Source organism: Sinocyclocheilus rhinocerous, unplaced genomic scaffold (genome assembly GCF_001515625.1).
Source record: "Sinocyclocheilus rhinocerous isolate Xijiao unplaced genomic scaffold, SAMN03320098_v1.1 scaffold1295, whole genome shotgun sequence".
Classification (NCBI taxonomy): Eukaryota; Metazoa; Chordata; class Actinopteri; order Cypriniformes; family Cyprinidae; genus Sinocyclocheilus; species Sinocyclocheilus rhinocerous.
Genome location: NW_015660499.1, coordinates 902,847 through 918,946, shown reverse-complemented (window position 1 = coordinate 918,946; position 16,100 = coordinate 902,847). Strand labels below are relative to the sequence as shown.

The window sequence follows — 16,100 nt, the reverse complement described above, 5'->3', positions numbered from 1 at the left end:
ATAATAGTAGTAGTAGTAGTAGTAGTAGTATCTTTTAATAATAATTACTATTACCTATTACCAACAATATCTTAAACACCACCATCAGTCCTAAGTTCAGTTAAAATGACAAATATGCATTCATTCATGGTTACCAAGTTTTAGTTCTAATCACTAGTTCTATCATTAAATAGTGCTTAATTATCATAATATCATAATATAATGCTTGATTGGCTGAAGTTAAGAGTGCACATTCAGTTATTTAAGAAGCTGTTCCATTTTACAAAGATAAGCTGATTGGGTGGAATCATGTGTGTGTGTGTGTGTGTGTACCTACTTAACCATATTTTGTGGACAAATTTGTACCCAAAAGTGAGCAAAACTTGACAAAATCGGCAAAAACCTAAATTTGTGGATGTCCTCAATTGTAAAACTGTTATAAAAATAAAGTAAACAAAGTTTTTTTTTACCTTTTGAAATGGTAAAAATGCAGAAAGTTTTCTGTGAGGGGTAGGGTTAGGGTTAGGGGTGGGTTTAGGTTAAAAAGTGTATAACTATCTGTATATAAAAACAATAGAAGTCTATGTAATGTCCCCATTTAGATAGCTAAGTAAACGTGTGTGTGTGTGTGTAAAATAGTATATTAGTCTGGCGAGTAAACAAAAACATTTACTAGCCAATGGCGATTATATTGCCAAGGTGTGCGTAGAGGGTTGTACTGATATTGATATTAATTGATATTAATATGAATTTTGCATTCTTTTTCTCATACTATTGCATAAATACTTTTTCTTCATTGTTTATTTATTTTTATTTAATAATCTCTCTCTGATTGTTATTATTTTATTATTGTTAAATTTTTTTTTTTTTTTGCATTCATATCATTTCTGCAGTCCCGTTTAATGAAGCAGCAGCTTGTCTGAATAATCTTGGACAAACTCGAAGGCAGCCATGTGCGATAGAGAGATTAAAACTGATTCCCTCCAGAATGTCTTGGCCCACAGACGTCCATTACAAATTCATTGGTGTAAACATGATTTCTGCTCATTTTTACAAACGGGGTGATTATTTTCTGTAGTAGCTGACGGCGCGTCTCAGATGCCATCGATAGAGGTTAAGTTGTATTTAACCTGGAATATTCCTGTAGTAGTGGACCGTTCACTGTTCATCAATAATGTACTCACACTCACGCTCCGGAAGGTTAAGCTAATAAACGTGACCCCGCTCACGCTCACTCGTCGTGTGAAAGGTCCCAGCTTGGTCTTTAAGCCCCATTATTAAGAGAGTTAATCATCTGAACCAGCGCTGGACCCTCTGGCACCTGAGAGGAGAGACGGTGAGAAGAGCACTGGAGAACAGCCTGCATGCTACGGATGCGAAAATGCAGAAAATCGAACCTAATCCAAAAATTTTTATGACGGACGAAAGTTTCGGAGGCAGTGTGTAAACGTGATTGACACAATGTGAGGTCGTATTTATTTTTCAATGTGCGAAAATTTCAGACTCAGTGTGCAATGGCCTTTACTCTGCACTTCAGGAGCATTTCATTTGTCCCTTATAATGTTACTCAAGGTTTCCTCTACCATAATTCAGTTTTCCATGATGATTTTCCACCTTCTCTCTGACCTTTACATGGGGTGGGAGGAAAAAATAGATTGTGCTTCGATTCTACAAACTTCATTGCACAGGATCTGAAAAACGAGTGCTTTGACTGTGTGTTAAGCTCTTCAAATTAATGCTTTTTGTTCATTCACATATTAATTCATTTCATGTATTCATTCATTTGTTGATTCCTTTGTTCTTTCATTTATTCGTAGATCCATTCCTTCATTGTCGTTTGTTTGCTCATTCATAGATTCACTTATTTATTCTTGTTTGTTCATTTGATTCGTACATTCATTCCTTCATTCTTGTTTGTGTTTGTTCATTTGTTCATATATTCATTACTTGATTCTTGTTTGTTCATGCGATCATAGATTAAGTCAGTCTTGTTTGTTTATTTGTTCATAGATTCATTTCTTCATTCTTATTTTTGTTTTTTTTCGTTCTTCTTTCATTCATTCTTGTTTGTCCATGCGATCATAGATTAATTCCTTCATTCTTGTTTGTTCATTTCAGTGTTAATTTTGACAGGCATTTTTGATTTAGTCTTAGTCTTTATCTTGAGACGAACATGCTTAATAGTCTTAGTCACATTTTAGTCACTTGAGTCTTTCATAGTTTTAGTCTAGTTTTTAATCCATAACCGACTGTATTTACGTGAGATACTCTACATGATAGACAGTTGGACTGCTGTGTGTGTATTTGAGCACTGAGAACTGATATATGAGAACTGAAGAAGTGGAGCGTGCGCGATTCCGCCTATCCCGCCTTCACTAACTTTAAGTTAATCGACTACGAATTGTGACTCCCGGGAAAAACGGGACGTCTGGTCACCTTATCCCTACCCCTTCAGGTGCTGAGGCCATTGTTTCAGATCGCTAGTTCGCATTTTGGTAGCCTATCCATCCACACGCTGCCATACTGAGACTAGATATGCAAACGCCCCTTATCCGATTGCAATCCAATGACAGGGACGCACATTTTGAAGGACAAGACAGTAACCTATAGGATGTATTTTGAATGTCCGGTAGTCCCCAAATAACATTCTAGTCCCGTCTCGTCTTGTTAACGAAGACGCGGCATAAATTTCTTTATAGTTTTTATCATCAGATATTAGTTTTAGCTCGTCAACGTCTCGTCTTAGTCACAGAAAAAATGTTCGTTAACGAATATTTTTCGTCGTCGTCTTCGTTGACGAAATTAACACTGGTTCATTTGTTCATAGATTCGTTCCTGCAGTCTTGTTTGTTTGTTCATGCATAGATTCATTCATGTATTCTTGTTTGTTCATGCAGTCATAGATTGATTTCTTCTTGTTTGTTCTTCAGTTTTGTTCATTACATTTGTTCCTTCTTTTTGTTTGTACATTTGTTCATAGATTCGTTCTTTCATTCTTGTTTGTTTGTTCATTCATAGATTCATTCATTTATTTTTGTTTGTTCATGCCATCATAGATTCATTCCTATATTCTTGTTTGTTCGTTCATTCATAGATTCATTCCTTTATTCTTCTTTGTTCATTCGTTCGTAGATTCATTCCTTTATTCTTGTTTGTTCAATGGTTTGTTAATTTGTTCATAGATTCATTCCTTCATTTTTGTTTGTTTGTTGATTCATAAATTCACTCATTTATTCTTGTTTGTTCACGTGATCATATTAATTCTGGTTTGTTCATGAGTTTGTAGATTAATTCCTTCATTCTTGTTTGTTTGTTCGTTCATAGATTTATTCCATCATTGTTTTTTTTTGTTCACTTCTTCGGTCATTCTTGTTTGTTCATTGAATTGTAAATTAATTCCTTCATTCTTATATGTTCATTCATTTGTAGATTTATTCCTTCTTGTTTATTAATTTGTTCGAAGATTCATTCCTTCGTGTTTAAATTATGTTTGTTCACCTATTTATTTATTCATTCATTCTTGCATTAGTCTGTTCATATGTTCATAAATGTATTCATTATTTTATAATTCATAATATGTTTGCTCTTTTTCTGTTTATCCATTTAGTTTAATTGCTTAATTGTTCATTTGTTAGTTTATTACTTGTTCTGTTTATGTGTCTATTAATGTGTTCTTTCATTCATTACTCATCGATTGATTCATCTATTTAATCATGTGTTCATTGATTTTTGTTCATTCACATATTCATTCATCCATTCTTGTTTGAAAAGTGTGTTTGCTTTTATGTTTTAAAGCTATATTTAGTTATATATTTATAACTAAATATATAAGTTTAGTAGTTTACATTTGGTATTCAATGAACCCATGAATTAATAAGAAAAAGAAAAGTAGGCCAAGAATCATTTTAGGATTGAGTCATGATTCCCAGAATTGAATCGCACCGGATCGTGAGGTGCCTAAAGATTCCCACCCCTACTTTACATAGGTTCCAGGCCTTTTATTTGAAGCGTATCAGTTTTGTTTGTGTGTTTTAATAGAGTAAATAACAGAGAGACGGTTTGTGTGTATTAGATTAATCTGGGATTTAAATAAATGAGTCATCTCAGATCATTTGTCTCATAATAACATCTGCAAACACGACACAGACCCAAACAAAACAGACGCGGCCCTCGACCCGTCATTAGATAGCATGGCTGTGCCGTGACCCGTTAATGGAAGGTAATGTACCCTACAGAGTGTTAATTTGGGGTGAAAGCAGCTCAGTGTGTGAGACAGTCAGAGAAGAGTTATGAGCTGGACTGCGTGCCATCGGACGGGTCAGCGGGCATCTAATGGAGGCATTCAATAATAATCTGACGCTCGTGCCATGTGTGTGTGTTAGTGTAATGTTAGTATCCAGTATATGTATTGATGAGTCCAGAGATCGATGCGTCCTGGCTTATGATCCATCCATTATGTGCATGTGTGTAATATTGAAGATCTCTGCATTTATGCGGGAAGTGAAATTGCACTACAGACATAAACAGGAGTGATTTTAACTGATCGGTCCATCAGTTCAACCATTTTGTTCGTTCATTTGTTCATTCTTTCATTAGGTTAATTTATTTGTTCATATGTTGATTTATTCATTTATTATTTTGGTGGGTTATATGCTTGTTCTTTCGTCGGTTCATTCATGTCCATAAGTTCATTCATTAGTTTACCTGTTGTTCTGTTCTCTTGTCTGTTTATGTCTGATTCATTAGTTTGGTGATTGATTCATCCGTTCATTTGTTAGTATATTTTATTCGTTCATTCGTTTTTATTCGTTTATTCCATCGTTTGATTATACTTTCATGAGTTTGTTCATATGTTCGTTTATTCATTCATAATTCATGTTTCTTCTTTTGTCTGTTCATTCATTCATGTATTCAGTCATGTTCATTTGTTCATTCATTAGTTTATTTGTTTTTCTGCTCGTTTGTCAGTTTCTGTGTTCTTTGATTTTGCTGAGTGATATTAGTTTATTCTGTCATTTGTTCATTCTTTCATTTATTCGATGTATCTTCAATTGTTCATTCATTACTTTAATTCAGTTCACTTGTCTATTTCTGTATTCTTTGATTCATTAGTTTATTGTATGATTCATCCGTTCATTCATATGTTCATTCGTTTTTGTCCATTTGTTCATTTTGTTTATTAGTTCATTAATTTATTCCTTCATGAGTTTGCTCATATATTTGTTCATTTATTCATTCATTACTTTAATAGTTCATGTCTATTTTTTTGTCTTGTTTGTTCATTTGTTCATTCATTAGCTTATTTGTTCATTTGTGTGTTCTTTCATTGATTCGCTTTTGATTCATTCATTAATTCATTCATATGTTCATTGATTTTTGTTCATTCTCATATTCATTAATTTGTTCTTTGATTAGTTCCTTCATAGGTTCTGGTTTGTTCATTCATTTGTACATTCGTTCGTTCGTTCGTTCTTTCTTTTTTACATTTTTAACATGTTTGTTGTTTTGTCTGTTCATTCATTTATTCATTCAGGTTCATTTGTTCATTCATTAGTTTTATTAGTTGTGTTCTTTAGTCTATTTCTGTGTTTTTATTTGTTAGTTTGTTGACTGATTCTTTCATTCATTCCTGTTCAGTGATTTTTGTTCATTCATTCATTTATTAATTCATCCATTCTTGTTTGTTCATTCATTACTTTGTAATATGTTTTTATTCATTGATTTGTTCATTCATTCATTATTTTTTACATTTTTAACATGTTTGTTGTTTTGTCTGTTCATTCATTTATTCATTCTGGTTCATTTGTTCATTCATTAGTTTTATTCGTTCTGTTCTTTAGTCTATTTCTGTGTTTTTATTTATTAGTTTGTTGACTGATTCTTTCATTCATTCCTGTTCAGTGATTTTTGTTCATTCATTAATTTATTAATTCATCCATTCTTGTTTGTTCATTCATTACTTTGTAATATGTTTTTATTCATTGATTTGTTCATTCATTCATTCATTCTTTTTTAAATTTTTAACATGTTTGTTGTTTTGTCTGTTCATTCATTCATTCATTCATTATTTTTTACATTTTTAACATGTTTGTTGTTTTGTCTGTTCATTCATTCATTCATTCATTCATTATTTTTTACATTTGTAACTTGTTTGTTGTCCTGTCTTGTCTGTTCATTCATTCATTATTTTTTACATTTTTAACATGTTTGTTGTTTTGTCTGTTCATTCATTTATTCATTCTGGTTCATTTGTTCATTCATTAGTTTTATTCGTTCTGTTCTTTAGTCTATTTCTGTGTTTTTATTTATTAGTTTGTTGACTGATTCTTTCATTCATTCCTGTTCAGTGATTTTTGTTCATTCATTCATTTATTAATTCATCCATTCTTGTTTGTTCATTCATTACTTTGTAATATGTTTTTATTCATTGATTTGTTCATTCATTCATTCATTCTTTTTTAAATTTTTAACATGTTTGTTGTTTTGTCTGTTCATTCATTCATTCATTTGTACATTTTTAACTTGTTTGTTGTCTTGTCTGTTCATTCATTCATTCATTCATTATTTTTTACATTTGTAACTTGTTTGTTGTCCTGTCTTGTCTGTTCATTCATTCATTATTTTTTACATTTTTAACATGTTTGTTGTTTTGTCTGTTCATTCATTCATTCATTTGGTTCATTCTCATATTCATTAATTTGTTCTTTGATTAGTTCCTTCATAGGTTCTGGTTTGTTCATTCATTTGTACATTCGTTCGTTCGTTCGTTCTTTCTTTTTTACATTTTTAACATGTTTGTTGTTTTGTCTGTTCATTCATTTATTCATTCTGGTTCATTTGTTCATTCATTAGTTTTATTCGTTCTGTTCTTTAGTCTATTTCTGTGTTTTTATTAGTTAGTTTGTTGACTGATTCTTTCATTCATTCCTGTTCAGTGATTTTTGTTCATTCATTCATTTATTAATTCATCCATTCTTGTTTGTTCATTCATTGCTTTGTAATATGTTTTTATTCATTGATTTGTTCATTCATTCATTATTTTTTACATTTTTAACATATTTGTTGTTTTGTCTGTTCATTCATTCATTCATTCATTCATTTTTACATTTTTAACTTGTTTGTTGTCTTGTCTGTTCATTCATTCATTCATTCATTCATTATTTTTTACATTTTTAACTTGTTTGTTATCCTGTCTTGTCTGTTCAGTCATTCATTATTTTTTACATTTTTAACATGTTTGTTGTTTTGTCTGTTCATTCATTTATTCATTCAGGTTCATTTGTTCATTCATTAGTTTTATTCGTTCTGTTCTTTAGTCTATTTCTGTGTTTTTATTTATTAGTTTGTTGACTGATTCTTTCATTCATTCCTGTTCAGTGATTTTTGTTCATTCATTCATTTATTAATTCATCCATTCTTGTTTGTTCATTCATTACTTTGTAATATGTTTTTATTCATGGATTTGTTCATTCTTATTTTCAGTGATTTTTTTGTTCATTCACATGTTTACTCATTTGTTCATTAATTTGTTAATTCATCCAGTCATGTTTGTTCATTAGTTCATAGATTCATTCATTCATTTGTTTGTTTGGTTGTTCATTTATTTATCCATCTGTTCAGTCATTTATTAGTCTGTTTATTCGAAGCAGAGACGTTGACTGATGAGGGAGTGTACGGGAGAACGTCAGAGATCTCACGACGTCATGTTTATTTGAACTTGAGCTAAAAATACGCAGCAGTTACTCCATTAACCAGGGATCAGTTAGAGACAACTGTGAGATCCTGTTTCATAATGAGACCCCAAAACAGGCCTGCACCAGTTTCTGCGTGGGAAGCCTCTCCGGACCCCAAACGAGCTCAGCAGACACAAATTACAGAATAAGAGGCTCTGAGAAAACTGACATTTGTGAATAAATTGGCGTAATGGGGATTTTTGTTGCATAAGTTTATTCTGCGATATTGAGAGATGTGTTATCTATTCTAAAACGAATTTATACTCATTTCATACAGTGTTTCAATTATATGTACACCACCAATCAAAAGAACTTTGATTGCAATTTAAAATAACTGTTAATAGTTATACTGAAAAATGCTATTACAATTAAAAATAGCCGTTTTATATTGTCATATTTTAAAGTGTAAATTAAAATATCGCTTTTGAGTAGTAATATTGTGAAATATTATTACAATTTAAAATAACTTTTATATTGTAACATATGTTGAAATGTAAATTAAAATATCACTGTTTAGTAGTAATATTGTGAAATACGATTACAAATTAAAATAACTTTAATATTGTTATATATTTTAAAATGTAAATTCAAATATCAACTTTAAGTAGTAGTATTGTGAAATATGATTACAAGTTAAAATAGCCATTTTAAATTGTAATATATTTTAAGGTGTAAATTAAAATATCACTTTTGAGTAGTAACATTGTGAAATATTATTACCATATAAAATCATTTTATATTGTAATATAAGTTAAAATGTAAATTAAAATATCACTTTTGAGTAGTAGTATTGTGAAATATGATTATAAATTAAAATAACTGTTTTATATTGTTATATATTTTAAAATGTAAATTAAAATATCACCTTTGAGTAGTAGTATTGTGAAAAATGATTACAAGTTAAAATAACTGTTTTATATTGTAATATATTTAAAGGTGTAAATTAAAATATCACTTTTGAGTAGTAATATTGTGAAATATTATTACCATATAAAATAATTGTATATTGTAATATAAGTTAAAATGTAAATTAAAATATCACTTTTGAGTTGTAGTATTGTGAAAAATGATTACAAGTTAAAATAACTGTTTTATATTGTAATACGTTTTAAAATCTAAATTAAAATATCACTTTTGATTAGTAATATTATAAAATATGATAAATTAAAATAACAGTTTTATATTGTAATATCTTTTAAAATGTAGATTAAAATATCACTTTGGATCAGTAATATTGCGATATATTTTTACAATTTAAAATAGCTGTTTTATATTGTAACATACTTTATAATGTAAATTACAATATTACTTTTGATTAGTAATATTGTGAAATATTGCAATTTAAAATATCTTTTATGTTGTAATATATTTTAAAATGCAAATTAAAATATCAGTTTTGATTAGAAATATTGTGTAATATTAGTACAATTTAAAACAACTCTTATGTTGTAATATATTTCAAAATGTAAATTAAAATGATCACTTTCATACATCTATGCTAAATCAAAATATTCATTTCTTTCAAAAATCTTACTGCCCTCGTGTTGGAATTGCTGATTTGCAAATCTAATTGAAATTGTGAAACGCATCAAAAATCAGTACGCTACACTGCGTTTCCCACTCACTTCCCGATGCTTCATGTTTTCTGTGTTTTTTCCCAGGTGATGATGACTTCCTGTTGGGGTTAGGTGAGCTGCCGGAGACCTTCCCCAGTGACCCTCCAGAGCCCCTCCCACACTTCCTGCTGGAGCCGGAGGATGCTTACATCATCAAGAACAAAGCTGTCAATCTCTACTGCACGGCCACACCTGCCACTCAGATCTACTTCAAATGCAACGGCGAGTGGGTCCATCAGAGAGAGCACACCATAGAGGAGCGGGTGGACGAGACGTCGGGTCAGTCGCACACACACACACACACCATCACTCTCCTTTATGGGTCGGAAACATTACGGTGCAATAAAAATGTGATAGCCCTGCTTTATTCATGGTTTTCATTGCTAAAGGTGCTGCTAGAGAGATAGATAAACCCCTTCCTGACACCTACAGGTTTGTGTATTATTCATGTAATGTTATGAGAGCTTTTTTGTGAAGGCTTCTTTATATGACTGGGAGTAAAGTTAGTCTAGTCAACACCAAGTGTGACCAGAGACACGACCTAGACCACTTTCACTGACCGCTCGATGTGGATACATATGGAAGCTTTTTCCTCCACAGGATAAAAAAATACAAATATTACAACTTTTAATCTCACAATTCAGACTGGTTTTCTTTTTTTTAAGATTTATTTTTGGCATTTTTATTTTGATAGGACAGTATAGCAGTGACAGGAAGCGAAGTAGGAGAGAGAGAGGGGGGCGGGATCAGGAAAGGTCTACGAGCCGGGACTTGAACTCGGGACACCCAGAGCACAACGGCACTATATGTCGGCGCACTGCCCACAAGGCTATTGGCGCCGACCAGACTGGTTTTCTGAGTTTATATTGTGCAATTTTTCAGAACTGTGAGAAAAAAGTCAGAACTGTGAGTGATAAAAAAAATCTGAATTCTGAGATAAAAAGTCACTATTACCCTTTTTTTATATTCTGTAGCTTTTATTCTGAAATGGGCTTCCAAAGATACGAGTTAACAGGGTCCATGTAACGCTTCACAATTCAATTTTCAGACCATATGGAGCAAATGCAAAAATGAAAAAATGAAACCAAACGTTACTTCATAAATGAATAACTGCAATTTTTTCAATTTTACTTTTGCTAAATTGTGACTTCAGAAAGGATCATTTGAGTAAATAAAATCTAAACGATTTTCTATTTTCCCATTTATTTATCTTACAATTTGTGCTGTGGGCTGTACCATTAGCGCGGGGATGTAGCCGCGGACTGTTTCACAGACGCTTAACGTGGCTTAATGTATCCTACTAAAACAGTGACACTGGAGGACACACCTTATTAATAATAAACATAGGCTACTATTTACAGACAAGCTAGCCCAGAATATGAAGGCAGTTTGTGCTAAATTGCACGTTAAGTGTCAGAATATGAACGAGCAAAGTTTCACGTGAAGCGATTTCCTCCCATAGAAAACTATTGCCATACACACAATAACCACCGGAGATGTAGGCTAAAGCTTTATTCATAAACACCAGCCGCGAAAATCCATCTACATATATCTCCGGTTAATGTTTGAACTGTAAATGCTACATTTGAAAAATAGAAAATCATTTAGATTTTATTTATTCAGTTTGATAATTTTTGAAGTCACAATTTAGCAAAAGTAAAATTGAAAAAAGGAGAGAAAACGGCAATTATTCATTTATGAAGTAACTGAAAAAAAAAGAATTTGGTTTCATTTTTGCATTTGCACCATATGGTCTGAAAATTGAATTGTGAAGCGTTACACGGACCTAACAGTACGGATCGTTTCAAAGTAGCTTCACAATAATAAACAGGAAAATTACAGTGTTAATGCTGTAAAATCAAGTAGTTATGAAACTGAAAGTTTCAGCTGTAAAGCAGCTCTACACAAGACAATTATGCCATTATTTAGATCAAATTTAGTTCAATGTTGATTCAATCAGTCAGTGTTGCAAAGTTCATCAATTATGAGACAAGTTCAATTTTTCAGTTTCAAGTTTGCGAACCATTTCTGAGTGAAAATTGTTTCAAAGTAAGTCCTATACATCATATTTCTTCAGCGTATAAGTAGCTACAAATACTAATCTACAAGTCATTATTCAGCTCAGGTCAGTTTAATGTTGATTCAATTCAGTTCAATAACAGTGTCAGTGTTGCAAAGTTAGTGTCATCCAGAAGATACTAGAGAAGCAAGATTCCAAGTGAAATAATTAGATAAATAAGATATGCACTCTTAATAATAAAAGTGTTTTATTGGTTTTATGGTTTCATGAAGAACCTTTAACATGTATTTCCATTGCACAGTGGGTGCTGTTTAAACTAACAAAAATGGTTCTTAAGAACCTTTCACTAAACGGTTCTTTGAGGAACCAAAAATAGTTGTTTTGTGGCATTGCTGTTTTTTAAGAGTGTTGTTCAGCAAATCACAGTGTTTGTTGTCTTTTTCTGTCACGATTCTCTAGCTCAAACCGTATCACATAGTATTAGCAATGCTATTGTCATGAGTTCAGTTCCCAGGGAATGCATGAACGGATGATACTGTATGAATACCTTCAATGCAAAGTCAAAGCATATGCCAAATGCATAAATGTCTTTTTCACACTGCGAGAACAGAACACAGAGTACAAGCCAAGAACAGTGAGTGATCTAGGCCTACTTTTGATGATAGTCAAAAGCTAATATGCTACAATTCATAGATTAAAGGTGCGCCAAGTAATTTTTTCCCACTTTCAAAAAGTTTCATAGAAGGAAATTTTAACTTGCAGTAACAAACAGTATGGGCATTGGCATATTGGTATTACTGGTTAAAGCATTGGTATACAGTATGTGACCTTGGACCACAAAACCAGTCATAAGGGTACATTTTTTGAATTTGAGATTTAAACATCATTTGAAAGCTGAATAAATAAGCGTCCCATTGATGTATGGTTTGTTAGGATAGGACAATATTTGGACGAGATATGATTATTTGAAATCTGGAATCTGATTGTGCAAAAAATAAATCACCTTTAAAGTTGTCCAAATGGAGTTCTTAGCAATGTATATTACTAATAAAAAATTAAGTTTTGATATATTTGCGGTAGGAAATTTACAAAATATCTTCATGGAGCATGATCTTTACTTAATATCCTAATGATTGTTGGCATAAAAGAAAAATCGATGATTTTGACCCGTACAATGTATTTTTGGCTATTGCTACAAATATACCTGTGCTACTTATGACTGGTTTTGTGGTCCAGGGTCACATATATAGGAAGATGAATAAGTGCTAATGCAACATAAATTAAAGATTTGAATTATCTACTACTACATTCAGAAGTTTGGGGATTGTAAGACTTTTTAATGTTTAAAGAAGTCCCTTCTGCTCACCAAGGCTGCATTTATTTGTTAAAAAATACAGTAAAATCAGTAATATTGTGAAATATTACTACAATTTAAAATGACTGTTTTCTATTGTAATACATTGTAAAATTCAATTTATTCCTGTTATGCAAAGCTGAATTTTCAGCATCATTATTCCAGTCTTCGAATATGCTGTCACTTTTGATCAATTTAATGCATCCTTGTTGAATAAAAATAATAATTGGCTGACTCCAGACTGAATGAGAAATCTAGCTATAGAATAAGACGTTTCACCTACAGCACTCAATTGCAACAGCACTAAGAATGCAACACTTTTAAAATGAAACCAAGCATTTGCTCTCACATATCTGCATATGTTTTAGGCCTAATGTTTGCTGCAGAAGACAGAAGCACTGCCGTGCATTTCAAGGTTGGGAAAGCTAGCAGCCCTCCACTAATGTTCGATCATTCAGAATGAAAATAGCACGTTTTGGCCGAGGCTGAAGCGCAGTCACCTCACCGCAGGAGAAACCGACACGAGCCGCTCTCTGTGTGGGCGAGCGAAGAGCTCAATTCATTACGCAGAGGTTAACAAGCTCCTATTGAGCTAATGACTCTAATGGATCTTTGATATCAACCCGCCGCAATAATTCTGCTCTAATATCTCTGCGGTGGAAACTTTACTGTCATAATCACACCTCGGATATTACTCGGGGTCAGAGCGTGGTGTTATTACGGGCAGACTGCTCTAAACACTGTCATTGAACTTTAATGTGCAATGGTAACGTTTATCATAAAAGATTATAGTGCGTGTGAGAGAGAAAGAGATTTAGAGAGAGAGAGAGAGCGAGAGAGATATAGTTTATGCTTTTAATTAGATTTCTGTCAGAGGTCTGCCTTTGTTCGCCGGCCGCGGGCTCCCTCTGGCATCGCTATCTGTCTCTATTTGGGATGGTGTAATATCGTTATGAATCAATTTCATTGTTCGTTTTGGCGATTGTGAGTAAACAAGGTTAAATCTGTTCCTTGTCATGAAAGCTGGTGTGTAATCGGCTCGTGGTGTGCGTGATGAGTGTTTTGGGTGTCTAAATTGTGCAGAAGATTCAGATTGAGATCTGGTTCAGTCAGAAAGACTCTTTCCTGCTGCGGTCTTCGTCTCAGAGGGCCTCGTTTAAACAGACGTCTTAGTATATTTACACAACAGAACGGCATTCAGAAAAACGTCTGCCACATTCACAATGTCAAGCAAGTTTGCATTGTTTTCTGGAAGACTGGTCATTTATCTTTTGGTGGGCAATAGTGATGGGATTTGAGCTCATAAAAACTGAATGTATAACATGTATAATTAGAAAAAAAAAACTTCATCTAATATTTGAAGATATGAAAAATGCTACACAGTGATGATATGACCAATAAGTTATGAAAACGTTACTTTACGTTAATTTACATTACTGTAACTCGTCAAAATAACTAAAGCAATTTTCAACTTTAATTTATGTTGTACAAGCTTCAACTCATTTTTTAAGCCAGTTTAATGTAATTTAAGTTGAAATGACTTAAACAGCTAAGTTGACTGTACTAGCAACTTATTTTTTACAGTTTAGAAATTAATTCTTGAATCACTTGATTCATTGGAAATGAATGTAGACAAGAATGACTCCTAAGCGATTGAGGTGTTCTGTTGTTGGATGTAATAATGAACATAGCAGTCGCCATTTACTCCCGACATCTGAGCCGCTGAAGACGCAGTGGATTACTTTGTTTCTGAAGGGAATGCGCCCCGATCTACATAAATGCATCTATGTTCGCGCGAATCATTCATGGTCCAGCTTCACCTACTGAAGAAGTGAGTATAAGGTTTTTTAATGAATCTTTGCAAATGGCCTTTCCTAATAATGTGCTAATTAGTAAGTTTCACGATGAATGCGGCTAAAGTAAACAGTCTCTCTGAGAGCGGCTCGGAAGAGAGGGGCGGGGTCAGCAGAGCTCATTAACATTTAAAGGAAAATGCTACAAAACGGCTTGCTCTGAAAAGAGCTTGTTTTTGGCAGGGTAAAAAATGTGTTTTTTGAGACATTTTAACCAAACTATGTTTGGTTTGACTTTTCATTAAGACCCTAAAGAATCATATCAACTTGTGGAAAATGGGCATCCGATGACCCCTTACAAAAAAAATCTTACTGATCCAAAACCTTTGAACAGTCTTCAATGTTCCAGATTCTTGTCTGTTCTTGACAGACGTCCCAAAGAGAAAATCGCAACAGGAATTCAGTTTGTGCCAGTTTTAAATTCATATTCACAATAATCCAAAACAAAAATGTGTGTGTGCTTACAGATCTCATTGTAAACGCACCCCATCCCATTATTGCAGTCATTGATTTTCTGCCTGTGTTTATGTATGTGTGCTTTTACATGCTTTGTGTGTTTTTATGCTTGCGAGGCAGCGCTGTATTGATATTCATCCAGCAGTCATTGTTAGAGGTGTTTTTAAGGTGGCAGTATTATTGCTTGTGCTCATAGCGCTTTGAAAAAAAAAACACACTGTTTTCTGAAAAAGGTTCAGTGTGAGTCGTCCTGCAGTGATTGTGCTTCAGACGTGAATGATTTCTCAAATCATGTGTTATTGAGGAGAGGTGTGCTGCTACTTTACTGAGTGATCAGACAATACAAGTGAAAAAAATACAACAGACTTACATTGGTCTATAGATATTACTAGGGTCCTTCCCACAAACAAGTCTTATATCTATGGAAGCCCGTTTCCGCCGCTGAATAAAAAAATAAAAAAAAGGCTATTGCGACTTTTTATCTCACAATTCTGACTTTTTTTCACAGAATTGTGAGATATAAACTCGCAGTTGGGAGTTTTCTCGCAATTGCGAGTTTATATACGTGCAATTCTGACTTTTTTCTCGCAATTGCGAGTTTATATCTCGCAATTCTGACTTTTTTTTCCTCGCAATTCTGACTTTATAACACACAATTGCAAGTTATAAAGTCACAATTGCGAGATAATAACTTGCAATTATGACTTTTTTTCTCGCAATTGCAAGTTTACAGTATATCTCGCAATTCTGACTTTTTTTCTCGCAATTGTGAGTTTATATCTCGCAATTCTGACTTTTTTTCTCGCAATTGTGAGTTTATATCTCGCAATTCTGACTTTTTTTTCTCGCAATTCTGACTTTATAACACACAATTGCAAGTTATAAAGTCACAATTGCGAGATAATAACTTGCAATTCTGTCTTTTTTTCTCGCAATTGCGAGTTTATATCTCGCAATTCTGACTTTTTTTTCTCGTAATTCTGACTTTTCTCGCAATTCTGACTTTATAACACAATTGCAAGTTATACAGTCAGAATTGCGAGTTTATATCTCACAATTATGACTTTTTAACTCACAATTGCGAGTTTG

At 32.8% G+C, this 16,100-nt stretch overlaps 1 protein-coding gene across 1 annotated transcript in view; it reads left to right on the top strand.

The window, feature by feature from the left end:
• The window catches only part of LOC107725164 (netrin receptor UNC5C-like), a 165,907-nt gene that overhangs the window by 50,318 nt on the left and 99,489 nt on the right, over positions 1 to 16,100 (top strand). The window contains exon 2 of the mRNA XM_016534336.1: positions 9,374 to 9,607. Coding sequence (XP_016389822.1) covers positions 9,374 to 9,607 — 234 coding nt within the window. The remainder of the gene's footprint in view (positions 1 to 9,373; positions 9,608 to 16,100) is intronic.